Here is a 24,883-nt window from a genome sequence, read left to right as displayed (position 1 = left end):
CTTCTCTCCCCATCCCCCCTCCTTCACTCACCCCAAGCACCTCCTTCACTCCCCCACCCCCCTCTTTCACTCCCCCACCCCCCTCTTTCACTCCCCCCGTCCCCCCTCCTTCACTCCCCACATCCCCCCTCCTTCCCTCCCCCACATCCCCCCTCCTTCCCTCCCCCACATCCCCCCTCCTTCCCTCCCCCACATCCCCCCTCCTTCACTCCCCCACATCCCCCTCCTTCACTCCACCACATCCCCCTCCTTCACTCCCCCACATCCCCCCTCCTTCACTCCCCCACATCCCCCCTCCTTCACTCCCCCACATCCCCCCTCCTTCACTCCCCCACATCCCCCCTCCTTCACTCCCCCATCCCCCCTCCTTCACTACCCCCCCCCCTCCTTCACTACCCCCCATCCCCCCTCCTTCACCTCCCCCCATCCCCCCTCCTTCACCTCCCCCCCATCCCCCCTCCTTCTCTGCCCCACCCCCTCCTTCTCTTCCCACCCCCCCTCCTTCTCTGCCCCACCCCCCCTCCTTCTCTGCCCCACCCCCCCTCCTTCTTTGCCCACCCCCCCTCCTTCTCTGCCCCACCCCCCCTCCTTCTCTGCCCCAACCCCCCTCCTTCTCTGCCCCACCCCCCCTCCTTCTCTGCCCCACCCCCCCTCCTTCTCTGCCCCACCCCCCCTCCTTCTCTGCCCCACCCCCCCTCCTTCTCTGCCCCACCCCCCCTCCTTCTCTGCCCCACCCCCCCTCCTTCTCTGCCCCACCCCCCCTCCTTCTCTGCCCCACCCCCCCTCCTTCTCTGCCCCACCCCCCCTCCTTCTCTGCCCCACCCCCCCTCCTTCTCTGCCCCACCCCCCCTCCTTCTCTGCCCCACCCCCCCTCCTTCTCTGCCCCACCCCCCCTCCTTCTCTGCCCCACCCCCCCTCCTTCTCTGCCCCACCATTCCCCCTCTTTCACTCTCCCCCACCTTCACTCCCCCCTTCCCCCCTTCTTCACTCCCCCCCATCCCCCTTCCTTCAGTTTCCCCCAGATAAATACATGAGGGAGAAAGGATTAAAAGGACCTGCTGATAGGGTGAGATAAAATAGCGAGGGAGAAAGCTCATGTGGAGCATAAGTACCAGTAGAAAGCAGATGGGCCGAATGGTGCTTCAAAGACTGGAATCCAAAAAAATGCTGGAAATACTCAGCTGGTCAGGCAGCATCTGTGGAGAGAAACAGTTAACATTTCAGCTCGAGATGACCTTTCATCAGAAACTCGGTTGGATGTTTTGTCAGAGAAAACCCCCACTCTCACCAGCATCGCACCCTCCCCCTGCCCACTGCCAGCAGAACTACACCACTGGCACCAACACCATCGCCCATGCTCTCACTGCCCTGTCCCACTCTCACCACCCTGCCCACTCTAACCATCACTACACCAACCACACCAACACCATCCCCCACTCTCGCACTGCCCTGCCCCACTCTCACCACCCTGCCCACTCTAACCATCACTACACCAACCACACCAACACCATCCCCCACTCTCGCACTGCCCTGCACCACTCCCACCACTCCACCTGCTCTCACCAGTAGTGGCCCTCACCATTCTCCCTGCCACCCCTGCTCATACCAGTGTCCCCCCTCCCGTCGCCAGATTCCATGGTCGAAGTGTCCCTTATTTGATTTCCTCAGATTTGGTCATCCTGGAGTCTATTTCCAAGTCACAGTCACTCCCCAAGGACAGTGTAACTCCCTAATTCACGGTGTGATGCTCCTAGCACAGAGTCAATCCCAGAGCACAGTCACTCCAAAAGTCACTTCCCAACTCTGAGTGTCACCCTTCCCCCACCCCCCCATGTCATACTCTTAATACCCAAGTCAGAGTCACTCCCTGGTACACAGTCACCCTCTCCAAAGACTGGTGCAACCTCCTCTCCCACTCCCTTCTATGTTCCTCTTTCCCATGCCCAACCTCCTGTGCCCCTCTCTCCTGTACATGTGCTGATCCCACCATCATTGCTGCCTTGTATGTTGTGGTTCCTCTTCTGATCTGCTGTGAAACACATCCGAGGCTACACATCCCACACTGATGTTGTCAGTTTGAAAGTCTCCGAGGATGAAGAATGTTATTCCCACACTAGAAATCTCTGTCAAACATTTACCGGGGGAACTGAGACAGCAGCTGCAATAAGTGAGGTTTTATTCAGATGGGACAATGACAAGTTTAAATCCCCACCTGATCTGCTGCTCAAAGTCACCTCCGTTTCACCGGTCAGTTTCCCAAACTTCAGGAAATTCATGTTGCTCCAGAAATATTTGGATTGGCTGTGAGAGACGTCAATCAGAGAGCCCCACCCACTCTGCCCATTCCCTCCTCCTCTTGTTCCACAGCTGCTTCACTTCCTGTAGGGACTGAAAACCAAGTGAGGAGATGGTGAGTGTTGTAGGGTGGCCGAGTTGTATCATTTCTAATAGAGTTGAACTGCAGACACTTCTTAAGTGGAAACATTAAATTTATTTACAATATACTCAGCAACAACTACACATGTGCTTTCAACTCCAACTCTATCTCTGCACTATCTGCTGAGGTAGCCTGTGCTGCTCTCCTATTGGTTACTACAGATCATGTGATTTTCCTAACAAGTATTATTCTTAAAGATACAAAACACACTAAATAACACCATAATTACCACAGTCAGTGAAGGAACAGAATTTATAATAATTACATCGCATAATATCCACACTAATCTTCAGGCAGCCTGACTATCCTGTGGGGAATCAGCTGTGGAAATGCCCCTTATGCTGTGTGAGAACATCCAGCTGAGAGAGCTGTTTACTCGGTGCTTTGTGCTGAACTGTTTGCCTGGAGCTGTGTGTTGGATATTGAGTGTGTTTATTGGAAGCATTTCCCTTCTGATTTACAGGCTGACTTTTGTTGATGGCTCATTACTGAATATGAGAAGGTGAGGTGTAATTATCTGGGAGGTGCAGAGTGTCTGAGGATTCTTACTGATTTCCTATTGTTGAGTTCTGTGTGTGTGTGTTGGGATCTGGTTATTATCCTGTGGATGTGAATGGTCAGTTCTGTCTGTGTGTTGGGATCTGGATGTTCTTTTCAAATCCCTCAAGACCTCCCACCCTCCCTATCTCTGTAACCTCCTCAAAAAAAAACAAAAAGAAAGACCTGCATTTATATCAAGCCTTTCATGACCACCAGATGTCCCAAAGCACTTTACAGAAATAAATTCCTTTTGAAGTGTGGTCACTGTTGTAATGTAGGAAATGTGGCAGTCAATGTGAGCACAGCAAGCTCCCACTGACAGCAATGTGATCCTGACCAGATAATCTGTTTTTTGGTGGTGTTGATTGAGGGATCAGTGTTCGTCAGGACATTAGGGATAACTCCCCTGTTCTTCAAAACAGTGCCATGGGATCTTCTACACACACCTTAGAGAGAGCAGAAGGGGCGTTGTTTTAACATCAGATCTGAAACACGGCACCTCTGACTGTGCAGCACCCCCTCAGGACTGCCCTGGAGTGTCAGCCTCAGGGCTCAAGTCCTGGAGTGGGAGTGGAGTGAACCCACAACCTTCTGACTCAGAGGTGAGAGTGTGACCACCTGAGCCAAGGTTGACAATCAACTCTTAAGAGCCTCTAATCAGCTCTCACCCTCTAAGACCTCTGCACTCCTCCAATTTTGAGCATCCCCAATTTTAATCATTTCACCATTGGAGGCCGTGCCTTCAGCTGCCTGGGCCCGAAGCTCTGGAATTCCCTCCTTAAACCTCTCCATCTCTCTACCTCTCTTTCCTCCTGTAAGACACTCCTTAAAATCTACCTCTGGACTGAGATCAGGAACTACCCTCAACCCACCATGTCCATGCAGGAAGGGGGACTACAGCCTGAAGGTGCATCTTTCAGTGCTCCTTGATACACTGAGTTTGAACTAGTGTGCAGCCATTCCTATCCTGCTCTGCTGCCAGTTATAGGTTATAACCCGATCTCCCTTTGCAATGAGTCTGCCCCATCACTGGGAGACTGCTTCACAGTGAGGATCGGTAGGATAGTGAACCATGAGGGGAATCACACTGCTCCTACTGAACACCCAGTCACTTTCTGACTTTTTATATAAGAACAATAAACAACAACTTGCATTTAGAACCACAGAACCATAGCAAAATTACATTGCAGAAAGAGGCCATTCAGCCCATCGTGTCTGCTCCATCCAAAAAAGAGGAAAAAGAAACTAGCTGCTCATTTTAATCCCGCTTTCCAGCACCTGGTCCATATCCTTGCAGGTTACAGCACTTCAGATGCAGATCCAAGTACCTTTTAAATGAGTTGAGCGTTTCAGCCTCAACCACCAGCTTAGGCAGTGAACTCCAGGCATCCCCCACCCTCTGGGTGGAAACGTTTTTCCTCATGTCTCCTCTAGTCCTTCTACCAATCACCTTAAACCTATGCTCGCCCCCCCCCCCCCCCCCCCTCCCCCTCCCCCTCCCCCCACAACCCCACTCAGTAATTGACACCACACACCACCCTATCTCTGAATCTTGAAGAAGGTACAGAAGAGATTTACTAGAATGTTCCAGGATTGAGGGATTACAGTTATGTGGATAGACCAGAGAAGCTGGGATTGTCTCCCTTAGAGCAGAGAAGGCTAAGAGGAGATTTCTTAGCGATTTTAAAATGATGAAGGCTTGAAACAGAATAAATACAGAGAAACTGTTTCCATTGGTAGAACAGAAGAAAAACTTTTTTTTTTTACACAATGTGTGGTTAGGATTTGAATTGCACTGTCTGATAGGGCATTAGATGTAGATTGAATAATAATCTTCACTAGGTTCAAACCTGGACTCTGACCTTGGTAAGAGAGACTTTACAGATTTCACTGGGCTGAGATCACCTTACTCTTATTCTGACACAATGCCAGGATTGTCCAGATGTTTATTATAGACCCCCGGATAGTCAGCGGGAAATTGAGGAGCAAATATGTGCACAATTTGTGGAGGTGTGTAAAAACAATAACAATAGGGTAATTATATTAGGTGATTTCAACTTTCCCAACATTAATTGGGATAGACATATTGTTAAGGGCTTGAATGGAGTGGATTTCTTGAAATGTATATAGGAGAACTTTTTAGGTCAATATGTAAAGGGTCCAACAAGGCACAGCGCAGTGCTGGACCTAATTCTGGGGAATGAAGCCAGACAGGTGGCTGAGGTGGTGGTGGGCGAGCATTTTAGTGATAGCGACCACAACATGATACAGTTTAAGTTGGTTATGGACAAAGAAATCGACAAGTTGCAAAAAAATATTTTGGATTGGGGGAGAGTGGATTTTAGTAAAATAAGGCAGGATCTGGCCAAGGTAGACTGGGAACAGTTACTTGTGGGGAAATCTACAGAGGAGCAGTGGGGGGTGTTCAAAAGGAAATGGGGAGGGTACAGGCTCAACATGTTCCCTCTAGGGTGATAGGAAGAAGTAACAAGCCCAGAGAACCATGGATGACCAGAAATATTCAGGTTACGATGAGAAGGAAAAGGAAGGCTTTTAGCAGGTACAAGGGAAGCAAATCAGCAGAGGCATTAGTGGAGTACAGAAAGTGCAGGGTGGAGCTTAAGAAAGCAATTAGGAGAGCAAAGAGGGGATATGAGAAAGCTCTGGCTTGTAAAAGTAGGGAAAATCCCAAGATATTCCATAAGTATATCAATGGGAAGAGGATAATCAGGGAAAGAGTAGGGCCCATAAGGGACCAAGGGGGCAATCTATGGGTGGAGCCAGAGGACATCGCTAGAGTGTTGAATGAATACTTCATATCCATCTTCACCCAAGAGAATGAGGATGAAGGTATCGAACTCGGGGAGAGAGACTGCGAGGTTCTTAAGCAAATTGAAATAGGGAGTGACAAGGTATTGGAGGTGTTGGCTTAAAAGTGGACAAATATCCAGGTCCAGATGATTTGTGTTCCAGACTGCTGAGGGAGGCAAGGGAGGAGAAACAGGGGCTCTGACCCAAATTTTTAATTCCTCTCTGGCCACGGGGAAGTGCCAGAGGACTGGAGAACAGCTAATGTGGTTCCGCTATTTAAGAAGGGTTGTAGAAATAAGCCAGGGAACTACAGGCCAGTGAGTCTCACGTCAGTAGTAGGGAAACTATTGGAGAAAGTTCTGAAGGAGAGAATCTATCTCCACTTGGAGAGGCAAGGTTTGATCAGGGATAGTCAGCATGGCTTTGTCAGAGGGAGGTCATGCCTAACAAATTTGACTGAATTTTTTGAGGAGGTGACCAGGTGTGTAGATGAGGGTAGTGCAGTTGATGTAGTTTATATGGATTTCAGCAAAGCCTTTGACAAGGTCCCACATGGGAGACTTTTAAAGAAGGCAAATGCACATAGGATACAGGGTAATTTGATAAGGTGGATTCAAAATTGGCTTAGTTGAGGAGGCAGAGGGTGATGACAGAAGGATGCTTTAGTGACTGGAAGCCAGTGACCAGTGGTGTACCACAGGGATCTGTGCTTGGTTCCCTTTTATTTGTCATTTATATAAACGACATAGATGACTATGTGGGGGGTAGGGTTAGTAAGTTTGCGGATGACACAAAGATTTCCGGGTGGTTAACAGTGAGGTTGAGTGTCTTGGGCTATAGGAAGATATAGACGGGATGGTCAAATGGGCAGATAAGTGGCAGATGGAATTTAACCCTGAAAAGTGTGAGGTGATACACTTTGGTAGGAGTAATTTGACAAGGAAGTATTCAATGAATGGCATGACACTAGGAAGTTCTGAGGAACAAAGGGACCTTGGCGTGTGTGTCCATAGATCTCTGAAGGTAGAGGGGCATGTTAGTGGGGCGGTAAAAAAGGCAAATGGGACACTTGCCTTTATCAATCCAGGCATAGATTACAAAAGTAGGGAGGTCATGTTGGAGTTGTATAGAACCTTGGTGAGGCCACAGCTGGAGTACTGTGTGCAGTTCTGGTCATAACATAATAGGAAGGATGTGATTGCACTGGAGGGGGTGCAGAGGAGATTCACCAGGATGTTGCCTGGGATGAAACATTTAAGTTATGAAGAGAGGTTGGATGGACTTGGGTTGTTTTCGTTGGAGCAGAGAAGACTGAGGGGCGACCTGATCGAGGTGTACAAGATTATGAGGGGCATGGACAGGGTGGATAGGGAGCAGCTGTTCCCCTTAGTTGAAGGGTCAGTCACAAGGGGGCATAAGTTCAAGGTGAGGGGTAGGAGGTTTAGGGGGGATGTGAGGAAAAACTTTTTTACCCAGAGGGTGGTGATGATCTGGAATGCACTGCCTGGGAGGGTGGTGGAGGCGGGTTGCCTCACATCCTTTAAAAAGTACCTGGATGAGCACTTGGCATGTCATAACATTCAATGCTATGGGCCAAGTGCTGGTAAATGAGATTAGGTAGGTAGGTCAGGTGTTTCTCACGTGTCGGTGCAGACTCGATGGGCCGAAGGGCCTCTTCTGCACTGTGAGATTCTGTGATTCTATCTGATTTTCCTCTTATTATTGGACTTTGTAGTGATTGTTTATCATTATTTGCTCGGCCACTTCAGAGGGCAGTTCAGAGTCAACCATGTTGTGTGGGACTGGAGTCACATGTAGACCAGACCAGGCAGTGGTAGCAAGTTCCCTTCCGTGAAGGACAATATTTGGGTTTTCAGGACAATTTGAAAATTTTCATGTTTTTATTTTGATTCTATTCCACAAATTCCAAAATTTATTAAATTCAGTTTCACAATATGGAGTGGTTGAGGTGAATAGAATAGATGTCTTTAAGGGGAAACTAGATAAGCACATGAGGGAGAAAGGAACAGAAGGATATGCTGATAGGGTGAGCTGAAGAGCTCTGAGAGGAGGCTCATGTGAAGCATAAAGACCAGCATGGACCAGTTGGGCCCAATGGCCTGTTTCTGCACTGTAATTCTATGTTTGTAATGTTCCATGTTTGAATTTGAACTCACAATTGCTGGATTATTATCCAGCACCTTGTTTTTCATATATCCGTTCATGGGATGTGGGGGGATCTTGGGCTTGGCCAGCATTTATTGCCCATCCCTAATTGCCTTTGAGGTGGTGTTGGTGAGCTGCCTCCTTGAACTGCTGCAGTCCATGTGGTGTAGGTACATCCACAGTGCTGTTAGGGAGGGAGTTCCAGGATTTTGACCCATCAACAGTGAAGCAACGGCGATATATTTCCACGCCAGGATGGTGTGTGGCTTGGAGGGGAACTTGCAATTTAGCTGCCAGTCCCTTCACAGCATTGCTCAAAACAGAGAAGGTTGGGCAGTGAAACCATCATCTGGAAATTGATCGGGTCAGAGGAGCTTTGACATGTCATCACATCTGAAACTGGTCAGTGGTGTGGAACCTTTCATCAGAACCAACCTTTCCGAAGGTTTGGCTGTGGGAGATCGGTCAGGGTGAGGCTGGGAAGAAGCGTGAGTGGCTCTAGATGTGGTCAATCATTTACCGAGTCTCATGAACCACTAACTATTCCCACAGGTGAGAGGCTGTTCAAGTGTGAAGAGGACTCCACAGGCTCATAAGATCTCCTAATGTGCTGGATGCATCAGTTGTACCATCTGTAACACAGATTAGCCACATGGAAGAGAAACCATTCAAGTATGAAGTATATGATCGAACTTTTGAACATCCATCAAAATTTGAGAATCACCGACGCAATCATACTGGGGAGGAGCTGTTCGACTGTGGGGTGTGTAACAAGGGCTTTGCACAATTATCAGGCCTGATGAGTCACCGGCTCACTCACACTGGGGAGAATCACTGAGAAATTTGAGAATCACCGACGCAATCATACTGGGGAGAAGCCATTCACGTGTGATGTGTGCAACACCTCATTCTCACAATGTTCGAGCCTCCACGTACACCAACGCATTCACACCTGGGAGAAACCATTCACTTGTAAGATGTGTGACAAATCATTGTCATCTTCATCAGATCTCCATAAACATCAACACATTCACTCAGGGGAGAAACCGTTCATATGAGGTGTGTGAGAAATCCTTCTCATCATCAGGGAACCTCTGCAACCACCAACGCACTCACATGGGAGAATCCGTTCACGTGCGAGGTGCGTGACAAATCACTCGTGACATCATCAAATCTCAGTGGTTTTGGGGCACAGAACAAGAAGCAGCTTTCACTCACATCAAACAACTAGTGACGACAACGCCAGTGCTGAGGTACGATGATGTCAATGATGAAGTCACCCTGCAGTGAGATGCCAGTGAAACAGGACTTGGAGCAACCCTCATGCAGCAAGGATAACCAGTGGTGTTTGTATCCAGGGCATTAACACAAACTAAATGACGCTATGCACAGATTGAGAAAGAGAGCCTGGCTATTGTCTTTGCTTGTGAGCATTTCAGCCAGCATCTGTTTGGGAGAGAGAAAGTGATGGTGGAGTCTGACCACAAGCCACTTCAAAGCATCTTAGTCAAATCACTTCTATCTGCTCCAGAGCGTTTACAAAGGATGTTACTTTGTTTGCAGAGATATCATTTGGAAGTGAAAGACAAGCAAGGGAAGCAGATGTACATCACCGACATGCTGTCGAGAGCTGCAATCTCTCTGAAGGAAGTTGATGATGCTGGTACAGAATGTGAAATCTTCCAGATTCAACAAGAAGCAATAGCACGACATGCTCTGGAAGTCATAAACCCAGCAGAGACATTAAATCTGACAGACAAGTGTCTTGCTCAGATCAAGAAAACTACACAATGAGATGCAACTTTTCAAATGTTACAGGAAGTTGTGATGAAAGGATGGTCTGAAACCATCAAGGACACACCTGTTTCTGTACGAGAGTATTGGGCAGACAGAGATGAAGTGATCGCCCAAGATGGCATCTTGTACAAAGGGACTAGGGTCATTATCCCTAAAGAGATGAGAAAAGAGATGCTGAAGCACATCCACACAAACCATCAAGGAATCGAGTCTAGTCTGAGGAAGGTAAGAGAAGTGCTTTACTGGCTAAACATGAGCAATGAGATTAAGGACCACATCAGCCAGTGCTGTGTTTGTAATGAACATCAAGCTAAGCAAGATAAAGAGCTGCTCATGACTCATGACGTCCCAGACAGACCATGGATGAAGCTTGGAGTAGACCTCTTCACTCTCACTGGAACTGATTATCCTGTCATAGTCGACTACTATTCAGACTACTGGGAGTTCGACCAGCTGAATTCAGACACTTGATGAATGATTGGGAAATTCAGCACCACATCATCTCCACACTATCCCCAGTCAAATGGAAAGGCTGAGGCAGTGGTGAAAATTGCCAAAGGGATCATCAAAAAATCAACTAGATCCAGCACAGATGTGTACAAGGCAATCTCAGAGTGGAGAAACACACCTACTGAAGGCATGGAAAGTTGTCCAGTCCAGTGACTAATGTCACGCTGCACCCAGACTACTCTTCCAACAGCTAAAAAACTACTGAGGCTAGCAGTAGTAACAGGGAGTGAGTGATAAGATCAAAGTGAAACGACAGAAAGACAAATTTCACTTTGATAAAGCTGCCACATCGTTGCCAGAGGTGAGAGTTGGAGAGCCGGTCAGAGTGAAAACATTCAACACACTCAACAAAAGTCAGCTCACTTGAACAACCAGAACTATCATTACAACAACAGACATCTATGTGAACCTGGAGAAGCCACTCCATCACCTGATGAGACAGGATGGAGGGGGACAGGAGGGAGGGGGACCGGAGAGAGAGGCACAGGAGGGAGGGGGACAGGAGAAAGCGGCACAGGAGGGAGGGGGACAGGAGAAAGCGGCACAGGAGGGAGAGAGACAGGAGAAAGCGGCACAGGAGGGAGGGGGACAGGAAAGAGAGGCACAGGAGGGAGAGGGACAGGAGAAAGCGGCACAGGAGGGAGGGGGACAGGAGAAAGCGGCACAGGAGGGAGGGGGACAGGAGAAAGCGGCACAGGAGGGAGGGGGACAGGAGAAAGCGGCACAGGAGGGAGGGGGACAGGAGAAAGCGGCACAGGAGGGAGGGGGACAGGAGAAAGTGGCACAGGAGGGAGGGGGACAGGAGAAAGCGGCACAGGAGGGAGGGGGACAGGAGAAAGCGGCACAGGAGGGAGGGGGCAGGAGAGAGAGGCACAGGAGGGAGGGGGACAGGAGAGAGAGGCACAGGAGGGAGGGGGACAGGAGAGAGAGGCACAGGAGGGAGGGGGCAGGAGAGAGGCACAGGAGGGAGGGGGGCAGGAGAGAGAGGCACAGGAGGGAGGGGGGCAGGAGAGAGAGGCACAGGAGGGAGGGGGACAGGAGAGAGAGGCACAGGAGGGAGGGAGACAGGAGAAAGCGGCACAGGAGGGAGGGGGACAGGAGAAAGTGGCACAGGAGGGAGGGAGACAGGAGGGAGACAGACAGGAGAAAGCGGCACATGAGGGAGGGGGACAGGAGAAAGCGGCACAGGAGGGAGGGGGACAGGAGAAAGCGGCACAGGAGGGAGGGGGACTGGAGAGAAAGGCACAGGAGGGAGGGGGACTGGAGAGAGAGGCACAGGAGGGAGGGGGACAGGAGAAAGCGGCACAGGAGGGAGGGGGACAGGAGAAAGCGGCACAAGAGGGAGGGGGACTGGAGAGAGAGGCACAGGAGGGAGGGGGACAGGAGAAAGCGGCACAGGAGGGAGGGGGACTGGAGAGAGAGGCACAGGAGGAAGAGGAACAGGAGAGCAGCACAGGAGGGAGGGAGACAGGAGGGAGGGGGCAGGGGTAGAGCTACAGGAGGGAGAGAAAAACTTACTCTTCTCTGCTCTCTCCCTATCACCCCTTCTTTCCTTCTGGTCCTCTTTCCTACCTCTCTGTTTTCCTCATTCCTGTGTCTCTTCCTCCCATCCCTTCATTTTCCTTCTCTTGCATTATTGTCCTATCTCTCTCTCTTTCTTTCTCCTATCTCACCTCCACCATTTCTTGACCTCTTCCTTTCTGCCACCTCTCTCTCCTACGCCTCAATACCCTCCTCTTCTCCCTTGGCTCTCGCCTTCTTACCTCTCTTCTATCTGTCTCTACTCCCATTTCTCTCTCTCTCTCTTATTCCCATCTTTCAGTATTATAAAGATGAGAGGGATACAGGGAAAGTTCACCAGTTCCTCTGGGTAGTGTTCTGGGCCCAACCATCTTCAGCTGCTTCACCAATGACCTCCCTTCCATCATAAGGTCAGAAGTGGGAATGTTCGCTGATGATTGCACAATGTTTAGCAAACATTTGCGACTCCTCGGATACTGAAGCAATCCATGCCTAAATGCAGCAAGATCTGGATAATATCCAGGCTTGGGCTGACAAGTGACAAGTAACATTGACCACACAAGTGCCAGGGAATGACCATCTCCAACAAGAGAGAATCTAACCATTGCGCCTTGACATTCAATGGCAATACCATCGCTGAATCCCCCACTATCAAATTCTGGGAGTTACCATTGACCAGAAACTGAATTGCCATGTAAATGCTGTGGCTGCAGGAGCGGGTCAGAGACTGGGAATCCTGCAGCAAGTAACTCACCTCCTGACTCCCCAAAGTCTGTCCACCATCTACAAGGCACAAGTCAGGAGTGTGATGGAATACTCCCCACTTGCCTGGATGAGTGCAGCTCCCACAACACTCAAGAAGCTTGACACCATCCAGGACAAAGCAGCCACTTGATTGGCACCACATTCACAAACATTCACTCCCTCCACCACCGACGAACAGTAGCAGCAGTGTGTACCATCTGCAAGATGCACTGCAGAAACTCACCAAGGCTCCTTAGGCAGCACCTTCCAAACCTACAACGCTACCACCTAGAAGGACAAGGGCAGCAGTTACATGGGAACACCACATCCTAGAAGTTTCCCCCAAGCCGCTCACCATCCTGACTTGGACTTACTCCACATGGACTGCAGCGGTTCAAGAAGGCAGCTCACTACCACCTTCTCAAGGGCAATTAAGGATGGGAAATAAACACTAGCCAGCCAGCATTGCCCACATCCTTAAATGAATAAAGAAAGAAGGATAAAGCAGAAACTCCATACAATATTATTGAGGTAATAATGTAATTATGACTATATTAAACTATTTTAACAATTTCTCCTGTTTATGTGACACAGCTGAAATAAACTATTATCTGTGGGCCTGTAGTTTGCTGAAATAATTGCTGACCACAACATGTAGACTGGAGTCATGAACATGACTGACTGTTGGTGCCTGAACGCCCAAAAACCCTGAGTGTAATTTGAAGAGCCGCCTCAAACAGGCGCAATCAGCAGAAACTCACCACTCTCATTATTCTCATCTGGGGCCGTGGTCATTTCTGTGGCTGGTACCAGCTTCCTGGGTGATGTTTCATAAACCAGTGTTAAAGATTTCAAAAGTTCAATTTACTTTTGACATAACTTATATTTGAAATTCCTGATCCTTTAAATTACAGCCAGATTACACCAATAAAACTGATGAAGAATATTACTAAAGTAAATATTTTAAAAATGATGTGCAACCAATTGAAGCAGTTTTGTTTAAGGATTGTGATCTGATTTGTTTCATGATCAGTGCAGCGTGTAAACAGGATAATTTCTTCACTCATTTTACAACACATTTCTGTTTCAATAAACCATGATGGTGGGGGTAAGGGGGGAATGTTTGTGCAGGTAGTGCAGAGCCTCAGGAACTTTTAGTGTGGCCTTGACAACAACTTTAATCCATGTTCACGGAATAATCCTTCCGGAGTCGATCGTAAAAGATCCCATGACACTAGGTCGTAAAAGAGCAGGGGAGTTATCTCCCCTGATCTCCTGGCCAGTGTGGATCCCACAATCAATGTGACAAAAACAGATTAGTTGGTCATTATCACATTGCTGTTTGTGGGAATTTGATGTGGTTGTGAAAATCCAATTTATAATTTATGTATTTTAGAATATTACTTTTAGGAATTAAAGTTTTCACTGTACATAAATGAGGTAATCTGTTTAAGAAACTGGTAATAACTCTGATGTAAATGCAATTCAAACAGGCTTTGAATTTATTACAGTAAAAGCTAACCTATGTTGATCTTACAAGGTCAGGGGTAGAGGTGTGAAAGGAATAAACAATAGGGGGGTCAGCCGAGTAAACATGGGGGGATTTGTTCATGGGCCCAGGAAGTCTGGAGAGAGGGCATTTACATCCATTGGTAATATTAATTCATCATATGGCGTATGAAATCAAAGAGTTGGGTAGAAGTTTATTTTGTTTAATTTAGCTGGGTGTTTGCTCACAGAAGGCAGTTACAGTTTTGCTTTTGTGTAGACGGAATCTCACTAGATTGAGAGAGCCAACAGGAGATGATTACTCATCAGGCCTGTACTTTGAACAGAGAAAATACTAACTTTATTGTTTACTGCATGGAATGCGGGTGGAGGTCAGGCTCAGTTGGAATGTTTATGATGGAAAAGCAGCTGGAAGATTTTCCTAGTTTGAAATTAGACCAAGATATCTACAGTGGTCCTCACAGAGCCTGTGGACGGAAAACAGTCAGTGGAGTTAGCTTGGAATCTGTGCGAAGGCAGTTGGGTATCTACCAGCAAACCAAACAAGGATCTGAGGCATCCCTAGTTATGGGGTGTTAAAGAAAAGTTGGAGGGTTGCTCAGCTAAAAAGCTATGGGTTGAGAATAGCTGAAACACTGATGAGAATTAAAGTGAATTCTGGAGGGTTGTGGCATACCTTTGTCTTAGTCCCTAAAGAAGTAAAGAGTCAAGATTCTTGTAATGTATAAGGGAACTCTTTGGTGGAAGTAAGAAGTAGAGCTGAGTCTATAGTATCGGTAATGATAAACTATTGTGTTAAGTTCATAGTGCTTGCTTTGTTTATTTCTTTTATATACAATAAAGTTTGTCTTTGTTAAAAAATGTGAAATCTAATCACGGAGTTCTGGATGATCGGATTTCTCTTCAATCATGAATGATCCCTAACAAGATTGTCACACTGGGCAAATTGGCTGCCATATTTCTTATAACACTGACTACACTTCAAAAAGTATTTCATTGGCTGTAAATTGCTTTCAGATGACTATTGTTCATGAAAATTGATATATAAATGCAAGCCTTTCTTTCTTTGGGAAATATGCTTCCTGTGAACTGGAAATTATAAACCCATTGATGGAGTAAGTATACCAGCCCACAGTGACACTGAGCAATATATTGTGTACAGGACTCTTACTGTAGGCTCCTGGGTGTTTCAGTGAATAGAAACACACCACAAAGCAGGTAGTTTGCGTTAAGCAAAAAGAACTGAATTTATTGTGAGTTATTAATCTATACAGAAGGTTAGTAAAACATCAGACAAATAAAAACATAATATTCAGCCTACAGTAAACATTGAATCAACTAAAATGACATAAGCATTTCAAAATGACACAAGAGCCTTCCTTGAACATGAAATGAATCTTGGAGGAGTGTAAGGTGAACATATCACAGCATTATTACATCGAGGTATGATGGGCTGAGGGAACTCAGGTCTGTAGTACCCCCATTCCCTCACCATGCTCAGCATCGTAGTCCTCCCAGACAGGAGAGTACAAACATTACCCATGGTATTAGTCAAACACCCGTCACCTGATATAATCCATCTATAATTCACATCACCAACTAAAGCAGGGTCTGATTCTACCCCATACCCACTCCTGAGAGCTGGCTCACTTTACTAACACACACACACACTCACATCAGGGGAAACTCTCTCAGAATACGACAGACAGAAGTTTCTTTAAAATCCCTGTCCTTTAGTCTGGCTCCCAATTCCGATGGTCAGAAATGTCACCGAACTTCAGTGGCACAGGATGGAGCTTGTTTCCATCATACAAACCCACCAATGGTTACAGGAATCCAATGATCCATAGACCAATCAGTTTCCATTTCTGGAAGACACTCTTCCCCTAGTTGAGGTAGACAGCGCTTTCTAATTCGCAACTCTACTCTGGCCCTTCATTCACCACAATGCTTCTGTAGCTGTCAATCTGGTTTAACCACTCCCTCATATCCACCTTCAAGACCCCTGTTTCCCAAAATTACCTTTGCTGTGTAGATGAGGAACAAGGACTGATGTCTGCTGGACAGATCATTAACTTGTTCATAACAGGGTAAATCCTGACACGCATTCTCTTTAATCGCCTATTTCCTGTGGCTGAGGAAATCCTCCCAGAGACACAGTGGCATCTGTGCATAAACAGGAGCTTCTATACAGGTTGATGTCTTCTTCTGATGATGTTTGGTGATCTGGTCAAAGGTTAAATTGACCTTCTTGAAACAACTGGACTGATGGTGGGAGAGGTTTGAGACAGACACTGCTGAGACAGACAGTGCTTTGGAACGACAGCTCCCCTGTGTGAACACTGGAGGGTAAACAACACAGACAACACTCAGTGTAATGGAAGCAGGTGACCCGGCTCCAAGTCCGTGTGGAGACGTTGGTGTATGGTGAGAGAGGAGGAGTAGGTGAAACAACCCTGTCACACGTCACACTGGAAGGGTTTGTCTCCCGTGTGGGTTCACTGATGTTCCAGGAGGTCCAACAACTGTTGAAGGCTTTATTACAGAACTCACACCGATAGGGTTTCTCCCCTGTGAGAGTGTGTTGATGGACCAGGAGATACACTGACTGTGTGAAAGCCTTGTCACACACCTCACATCTGGAGAGTATATCTCCTATGTGGATCTGTTGGTGCTGCAGGATATCAGGTGAGTAGGTGAAAGCCTTGTCACAAACATTGCAGCTGAAGAGTTTCTGCACTGTGTGAATCTGGTTGTGTTCCAGGCGGGCTGAAGACTTTGAGGGAACTTCATCAACTCATTCTTGAATGGTTACTCCCTTGTGTGGCTTCCAGCAAGGACAAGGGGTTCTGATGAGTTTGTGAAGGCTTTGCCACACACTTCGCATGTGAACAGTTTCTCTCTAATGTCAATACGTCAGTCATACATCAGGCCTGATGATTGTGCAAAGCCCTCATTAAATGCTTCATACTTAATGGCTTCTCCCTTGTGTGCATGTGTCAGTGTTTCACAAATATCACTCACAGTTGTCTCACACCACACACTGAAACATATTTTCCTCTGTGTGGATACGTGAATGATTCATGAACGCTGCTGACTGTGTGAGGCTCAATCACACGCCTCACTTGGATTCCCCACTGTGTGAACACGATGGTGATCCAACAGGCCCCATAGTTGTTCAAAGTCCATTTTACACACCTCACACGTGAATGTTTTCTTCTCCCGTGTGTGAATGCGCCGGTGACTCACCAGGCCTGGCAATTGTGCAAAACCCTTATTACACACCTCACACTTGAATGGCTTCTCCCCAGTGTGGAGGCGTTGGTGTGTGCGGAGGGTCGATGAATGCGAGAATGATTTGTTACACACTTCACAAGTGAAGGGTTTCTCCCCTGTGTGAATGCGTTGGTGAATGCGGAGGGTCGATGAGCCTGAGAACGATTTGTTGCACACTTCACAAGTGAAGGGTTTCTCCCCTGTGTGAATGCGTCGGTGTTGTGAGAGTGCTGATGACTGTGCGAAGGCTCGGTTGCACAACTCACAACTGAAGGGTTTCTCCCCGGTGTGAATGCTCTGGTGTTCCAGGAGCCTCGTGGATGTCGCAAAAGCTTTATCGCAAACCTCACACTTGAAGGGCCTCTCCCCTGTGTGGATTGTCTGATGGACCAGGAGGTGTGATAACTGTGTGAAGGCTTTGCCACACACCTCACATTTGACTGGTTTCTCCCCTGTGTGAATGCGTTGATGTATGCGGAGGGTGGATGACGACGAGAATGATTTGTCACAAACAATGCATGTAAATGGTTTCTCCCCCGTGTGAACGTGTTGGTGTCTGAGGAATTGAGTTGAGCACGAGAACGATTTGCCACACATCACACACTTGAATGGCTTCTCTTCCATTTAGCTCTCATGTTACATGTTGTACAACAGATGCATCCCGTGGAGCCCTCCTCACACACCTCACACCTGAACAGCCTCTCACCTGTAGGAATGAGTCAGTGGTTCATGAGGCTCGATGAATGATTGAAGCTCTCACCACACTTGGAGCCACTCACACTTCTCCCCAGCCTCACCCTGACCGATCACCCACAGCTGAACCTTCGGAAAGGTTGGTTCTGATGGAAGGCTCCACACCACTGACCAGTTTCAGATCTGATGATATGTCAAAACTCCCCTGACCCGACCGATTTCCAGATGATGGTTTCACTGCCCAACCTTCTCTGTGTTGAGCAATGCTGTGAAGAGACTGGATGTCTTCCCACAGTTGTGCAGTTGTTCCTTGGGTGATGGTCAGGATCTATCTGCGTTGTCTATCCTCTCTGTATTCTCTGGTGTAGTACGGTGCAATCCTTCTGGAAAACAGGAAAAGGAAACATGATTTCCTCCAACTCCCTCTCCTCCTTTGCTGAAGAGGCTGACTCTTCAGTTAGAGACTGTTCCACAGTGAGTGCCAGTCTGCTATTCCCCTGTGTGGGGGATCAGATGCAAGTCCTTTCTTTTCCTCACTTGACTGTCACACACCCTCTGTTTCCAGCAGGGACACTGGATAGTGACCAGAAGCAGACAACGTGGCTACTTTCTTTCCTCATCCCAGCCCCCCATCTTCCCAGGCACCGTGAGGGCAATGGAAAAGACAGTCGGTCGGAGTGTAAAATGGGCTATTAATTCACCATGCACTCACATCACTGAATCGTATCAATTTGGAAACATCCCAGACTCCTCCGTCACCATCCCTGGGTATGTCCCTTCCCACTGGCAGGTGGGGAAGTCTCAATATTGACTCCATGGAGTCTCATGGCTTCAGGTCAAACAAGTTCAAGGAAAACTAACACTCCCCTCCCAACTGATGAATGAGAACTTCACCATGTTAATCATCACTAGGGGAGTAGAGGTCAGATCCCCAAACTGGGTATGCATGAGGTGCAGTGAGCCATCAGCAGCAGCAGGATTGTATTCCACCACAATCTCACAGCCCGGCACAGCCCTCATTCCATGATTATCATCAAACCAGTATATTAATGTCAGGAGCAGCATTGGGTATACTTTATAGTCCAGGTTTGAACCTAGTGAACATACACAAGCTGCATGCAAGCTAAACACCAAGGGTAGCAGGTAATAAAGAACTAAACAGCCCTACAACCAACAGATCAGAGCAAAGTTCTGTAGTCCTATCACATCTTGTCGAGAATTGTGGACAACTAGTCAAGCAACAGGAGAATACGTCTCCATGATCACCTCCATTCTTAACCATGTTGGGGTCAGGTGCAAAACACAAGATTAATGTGTCTTCAGCCATAAATAGTGAGGAGATGATCAAACCTGACCTCGTCCTGAAATGCTGGGAGAACTCCCCTTCAGACCACTCAATCCTCCCCAGTGTTGAGAAGGCTCATGTCAAGAGTGTTATAAACGTGAAGTTTGTAAGATTGTTATGTTTTAAATCATCTTTGTGATGTTTGGTAAAAGCGAATACTGTGGAAAAGGTGGAGAATGGGTGGACCAGTTGGTAGGAGGCTATATAACTCTGCCTGGCAACAGCTCAGGTGGTTTATTTAGCATGGAGACATGTTGGGATTTTCTGAGCAAATGCAAAGTTATCACACCTGAAAGCAAAGGCAAGAGCAGCTGGGGCTGACTGGATAGATTTTCTGTCTCCAAGATTTGAAGCAGAAAGAGAGAGAGGGAGTGAAACAGGTCTCACAGAGAGACCAGTCAGCAGAGAGGAGAGGGTGTCCTTTCTGTGGGCTACCAGGCAGAATGTGGGAGGGAACATGGTCTCTGGTCTAATAGACGCATCCTGTGGCAATCTAAAGATTCCAGAAGTGTGTCCTATTGTGTCCGGGGAGGGAATCGCTGGAGGAGGCCTCAGTGTTTTGCAGTTGGTTCAGAACTTCTGTGGAAACTCAGAAAAGCGCTTTTTGATGGTCACTCAAAGTCACAATTCAACGAAATGGAGAGGAGTGAACCCATTGGAAGTTGGGGGTGATGTTGGACTGGTTCCTGTAAAAACTGTGATTCTGCAGATAGCGAGATGTTAAATATAACTGTTTTTAGTTATCTTGTTAGTAAAAGTCTTAAAATTTGAAATCTTGTGCTATTCCTTTAAGTTGTCACTAGGACTTCAATCTCTTTAAAAATTAAATCTCGACAGCGATTGTAACAACACAGCTAAAAAAGATGATCACATTGCTGTTTGTGGGAGCTTGCTGTGCGCACATTGGCTGCCACGTTTCCTACATTACAACAGTGACCACACTTCAAAAAGCACTTCAGTGGCTGTAGAAAGCTTTGGGACATCTGGTGGTCGTGAAAGGCTCTAAAGTCTTCCTTTTTTTACCTTTTCTGAGGCGGTTACAGAGATGGGGGGCGGTGGAAGGTCTTGGAGGGATTTGAAAAGACAGGAAACATCCAGATCCCAACACACAGACAGAACTGACCATTCACAGTCCACAGGATAATAACCAGCTCCCAACACACACACACAGAACTCAACAATAGGAAATCAGTGAGAATCCTCAGACACTCTGCACCTCCCAGATAATTACACCTCACCTTCTCATATTCAGTAATGAGCCATCAACAAAAGTCAGCCTGTAAATCAGAAGGGAAATGCTTCCAATAAACACACTCAATATCCAACACACAGCTCCAGGCAAACAGTTCAGCACAAAGCACCGAGTAAACAGCTCTCTCAGCTGGATGTTCTCACACAGCATAAGGGGCATTTCCACAGCTGATTCCCCACAGGATAGTCAGGCTGCCTGAATATTAGTGTGGATATTATGTGATGTAATTATTATAAATTGTGTTCGTTCACTCACCATCTCCTGAGTTGGTTTTGAGTCCCTACAGGAAGTGAAGCAGCTGTGGAACAGGAAGGGGAGGGAATGGGCAGAGTGGGTGGGGCTCTCTGATTGACGTCTCTCACAGCCAATCCAAATATTTCTGGAGTAACATGAGTTTCCTGAAGTTTGGGAAACTGACCGGTGAAACAGAGGCGACTTTGAGCAGCAGATCAGGTGGGGATTTAAACTTGTCATTGTCCCATCTGAATAAAACTTCACTTATTGCAGCTGCTGTCTCAGTTCCCCCGGTAAATGTTTGACAGAGATTTCTAGTGTGGGAATAGCATTCTTCATCCTCGGAGGCTTTCAAACTGACAACATCAGTGTGGGATGTGTAGCCTCGGATGTGTTTAACAGCAGATCAGAAGAGGAAGACCCACAGCATCCAAGGCAGTGATGACGCGCAGTGGTGGGATCAGCACATGCACAGGAGGGAGGGGCACAGGAATTAGAGCGGCACAGGAGAGAGAAACACACAGCAGGGAGAGAGGAAATTGACCTGGTATCCAGGGAGTGACTGGCTCGGGAAGTGGGATGGGGCTCAATATGTGAGTAGATGCCCCATGAGGTGATATCTGACAGCCCTGCCCTGTCCAGGGGTCGCCTCCTGTGAAGGTTCAGCTCCAATTTCTGAGGCTCAACATTCACCTCATCTGATTCCTCTCCCGGGATGTCTCCGTCCATTCACCTCTCCCGGGATGTCTCGGTCCATTCACCTCTCCCGGGATGTCTCGGTCCATTCACCTCTCCCGGGATGTCTCGGTCCATTCACCTCTCCCAGGATGTCTCGGTCCATTCACCTCTCCCGGGATGTCTCGGTCCATTCACCTCTCCCGGGATGTCTCCGTCCATTCACCTCTCCCGGGATGTCTGGGTCTATTCACCTCTCCCGGGATGTCTCCGTCCATTCACCTCTCCCGGATGTCTCGGTCCATTCACCTCTCCCAGGATGTCCCGGTCCATTCACCTCTCCCAGGATGTCTCAGTCCATTCACCTCCTGGGATGTCCCGGTCCATTCACCTCTCCCGGGATGTCCCGGTCCATTCACCTCTCCCAGGATGTCTCGGCCCATTCACCTCCTGGTATGACCCGGTCCATTCACCTCTCCCAGGATGTCCCAGTCCATTCACCTCTCCCGGGATGTCTCGGTCCATTCACCTCTCGGGATGTCCCGGTCCATTCACCTCTCCCGGGATGTCCCGGTCCATTCACCTCTCCCGGGATGTCCCGGTCCATTCACCTCTCCCGGGATGTCTCGGTCCATTCACCTCTCCTGGTTCCTCTCCTAGGCTGTCCCAGGCTAGACCTTGTTTGAGAGTGATATTGTTCAGTGTGCAGTACACGAGGATGATGTTTAACTATTTCTCCTGTTTATATGACACAACTGAAATAAACTATTATTTGTGGGCCTGTAGTTTGCTGAAATAATTGCTGACCACAGCATGTAGACTGGAGTCATGAACATGACTGACTGTTGGTGCCTGAACGCCCAAAAACCCTGAGTGTAATTTGAAGAGCCGCCTCAAACAGACGCAATCGACAGAAACTCACCACTCTCATTATTCCCATCTGGGGCCGTGGTCATTTCTGTGGCTGGCACCAGCTTCCTGGATGATGTTTCATAAACCAGAGTTAAAATTCAATTTAAACTCGACATAACTTACATTTAAAATTCAATATGGTCAATTTCAGCCGCATTGCACTGATAAAACCGACATAAACTAGCATAAACTCTCGACTACAACCTGTGTGCTTGTGGCAGTTGCATATTTGCCAAGGAGTTTTACCAAAACAGACATTAAAAAAAATGGTGTGTGACCAATTGAAGCAATGTTAAGTGTGGTACATTGTGATCTGATTGGCTTCATGATCAGTGCAGTGTGTAAACATCTACATGATAATTTCTTCACTCATTTTACAACATGTTTGCGTTTCAATAAATGGTGGGCAGGGTTTGTTCAGGGAGCCCAGAGCCTGAGGAATTATTCGTGTGGCCCTGACAACAACTTTAATCCATGTTCATGGAATAATCCATCTGGAGTTGGACTTGAACCCACAGCCTTGTTCTCTGAGTCAGAGGGTTGTGGGTTCAAGTCCCACTCCAGGACTTGGGCACAAAAAATCATGACTGACACTCCAGTGCAGGACTGAGGGGTGGAAGAGATTACAGAGGTAGGAAGGGGAGAGGCCATGGAGGGATTTGAAAACAAACTCAAAAACCTCACTAAAACTAACACTGAGCTTTCCTGTGTGGGCTAGAGTGGGTTATTCCTCGAGTTTTATTCCTGACAGACTGTGAGGACTGTGCCTAAGCAATAGAACTTTCATGAGTGAATGAAAGCAGAATGGTTAATCAGCAGTACTGATTGAAGACAATCCCTTAAGATGTCCATTCCAGCTGACACCAGGGACTTTACCACCTTTCACAGCTTCAGGAACCCAGACACAAAGACAACACTGACACCTGCAGCTCTAACTAGTTACCATTTTAAATCAAATCAAACTTTCAGGCTGCCAGTTTACAGGGGGAAAAGCATTCTGTACACAGCCTTGGGACTTAATCCCTTAGAAACTGAATCTAATACAACAGAAATATTATAAGTTATTGTCAGCCATGGCTTAGTTAGCACTCTTGTCTCTGAGTCAGAAGATTGTGGTTTCAAGTCTTACTCCAGTGACTTGAGCACTGAGGCTGACACTCCAGTGCAGTACTGAGGGAATGCTGCACTGTCAGAGATACCATCTTTCAGATGAGGTCAACCAAGGCCCTGTCTTCCCTCTCATGTGAAAGTAAAAGATCCCATGACACTATGTGTAGAAGAGCAGGGGAGTTATCCCTGATATCCTGGCCAATGTGGATCCTGCAATCACTGTCACAGAAACAGATCAACGGGTCAATATGATATTGCTGTTTGTGGGAGCTTGTTTCTAACCTTCGAACAGTTGCAACTCTTCAAAAAGCACTTCATTGGCTGTAAAGTGCTCTTGAACGCCCTGAGTTCATGCAAGTTGATATATAAATGCTAGTCTTTCTTTCTCAGGGAAACATCATGTTCCCTGTGAACTGGAAATTATAAACACATTGATGGAGAATGTATATCAGCCCTGTCATGAAGATATTAATGTATATAATGTTATTGGAAAATATTTTAAATTGGACTTGTAGTGGGGTCTGTGTCTGTGTGTGTGTCTTAACTGGATTAAAGTCAGCTAGTCTGGATGCTTTGTACAGTTAGTTTTGAGATGTTAAACAGTGAGGAAGTTAAGATAGAGGGTACATTGCATTTTGTTGAATAAACCATTCAAAGACTGAAGGGTGAAATCTTGCACCTAGCTAGGAGACATCAAGCAATATGCTTATATTAATAAAATTGGTACTATGAAAGGGGTTTTATTGTTAGAAGAGGTGGAGTTCAAAGGGCCTGGTGAAACAATGAGAATTTGCATTCAAAGGGAAAGTAAGGTATATAGAAAAGAGTTTTGTGTGTGAGTCAGAGGCATGGAAGATCTAAGCCACCTATAAGTCTGCAACTGTCTGCGAAGGAGCCAAATTGAAAGGAACCTCACTTTGAATTCATAAGATAAAATGTACTTTGCCTGTTTAAGTCTATGGGTTATTGTTGCCTTGGGGAAGATTACTTGGGAGTTATTAATTTATGGATTTCTTTAATAGTTATTATGGTAGTAAATTGTAAACAGGTGTATGTGTTTAATACCTTATTCAATTAATAAATGTTTAATTTAATTTATATTAAAAAAGTCTTGAGGCTTGGTGGATATTATTCCTGAATTCAGAGCTACATCTAAAACATACCAATTGAAAATATAGGTTAATATAGGTTGTTTAAAATTTCCTTCTGGGATTTTAAATAACTCAGCCTTTACCAGCTGCTGTGTCATAACAAGCCCACAGTGGCATTGACCAATATATTGTGTACAGGATTCATACTGTAAGCTCCTGAGTGTTTCATGAATAGGAACACACCATGCTGACAAAACAGG

The 24,883-nt window shown here is 47.0% G+C and overlaps 3 protein-coding genes across 3 annotated transcripts in view; 1 reads left to right on the top strand and 2 right to left on the bottom strand.

Annotated features, from left to right (window-relative positions):
- The window catches only part of LOC144695242 (uncharacterized), a 232,698-nt gene that overhangs the window by 98,082 nt on the left and 109,733 nt on the right, over positions 1–24,883 (bottom strand). The gene's annotated exons all lie outside the window — the stretch shown is intronic.
- The window catches only part of LOC144695205 (uncharacterized), a 66,905-nt gene continuing 50,628 nt past the window's right edge, over positions 8,607–24,883 (top strand). The window contains 3 exon segments of the mRNA XM_078566091.1: positions 8,607–8,770; positions 8,817–9,008; positions 9,010–9,095. Coding sequence (XP_078422217.1) covers positions 8,607–8,770; positions 8,817–9,008; positions 9,010–9,095 — 442 coding nt within the window.
- LOC144695265 (uncharacterized) lies at positions 15,258–18,382 on the bottom strand. Its single transcript, XM_078566177.1, has one exon. It carries the CDS (start codon positions 17,933–17,935, stop codon positions 17,144–17,146), a length of 792 nt encoding a protein of 263 aa, XP_078422303.1. The 5' UTR covers positions 17,936–18,382; the 3' UTR covers positions 15,258–17,143.

This window comes from Cetorhinus maximus, chromosome 21 (assembly GCF_964194155.1).
Source record: "Cetorhinus maximus chromosome 21, sCetMax3.hap1.1, whole genome shotgun sequence".
Lineage (NCBI taxonomy): Eukaryota > Metazoa > Chordata > Chondrichthyes > Lamniformes > Cetorhinidae > Cetorhinus > Cetorhinus maximus.
The sequence above is the reverse complement of the archived record's forward strand: the minus strand, read 5'-3'. Positions and strand labels throughout refer to the sequence as shown.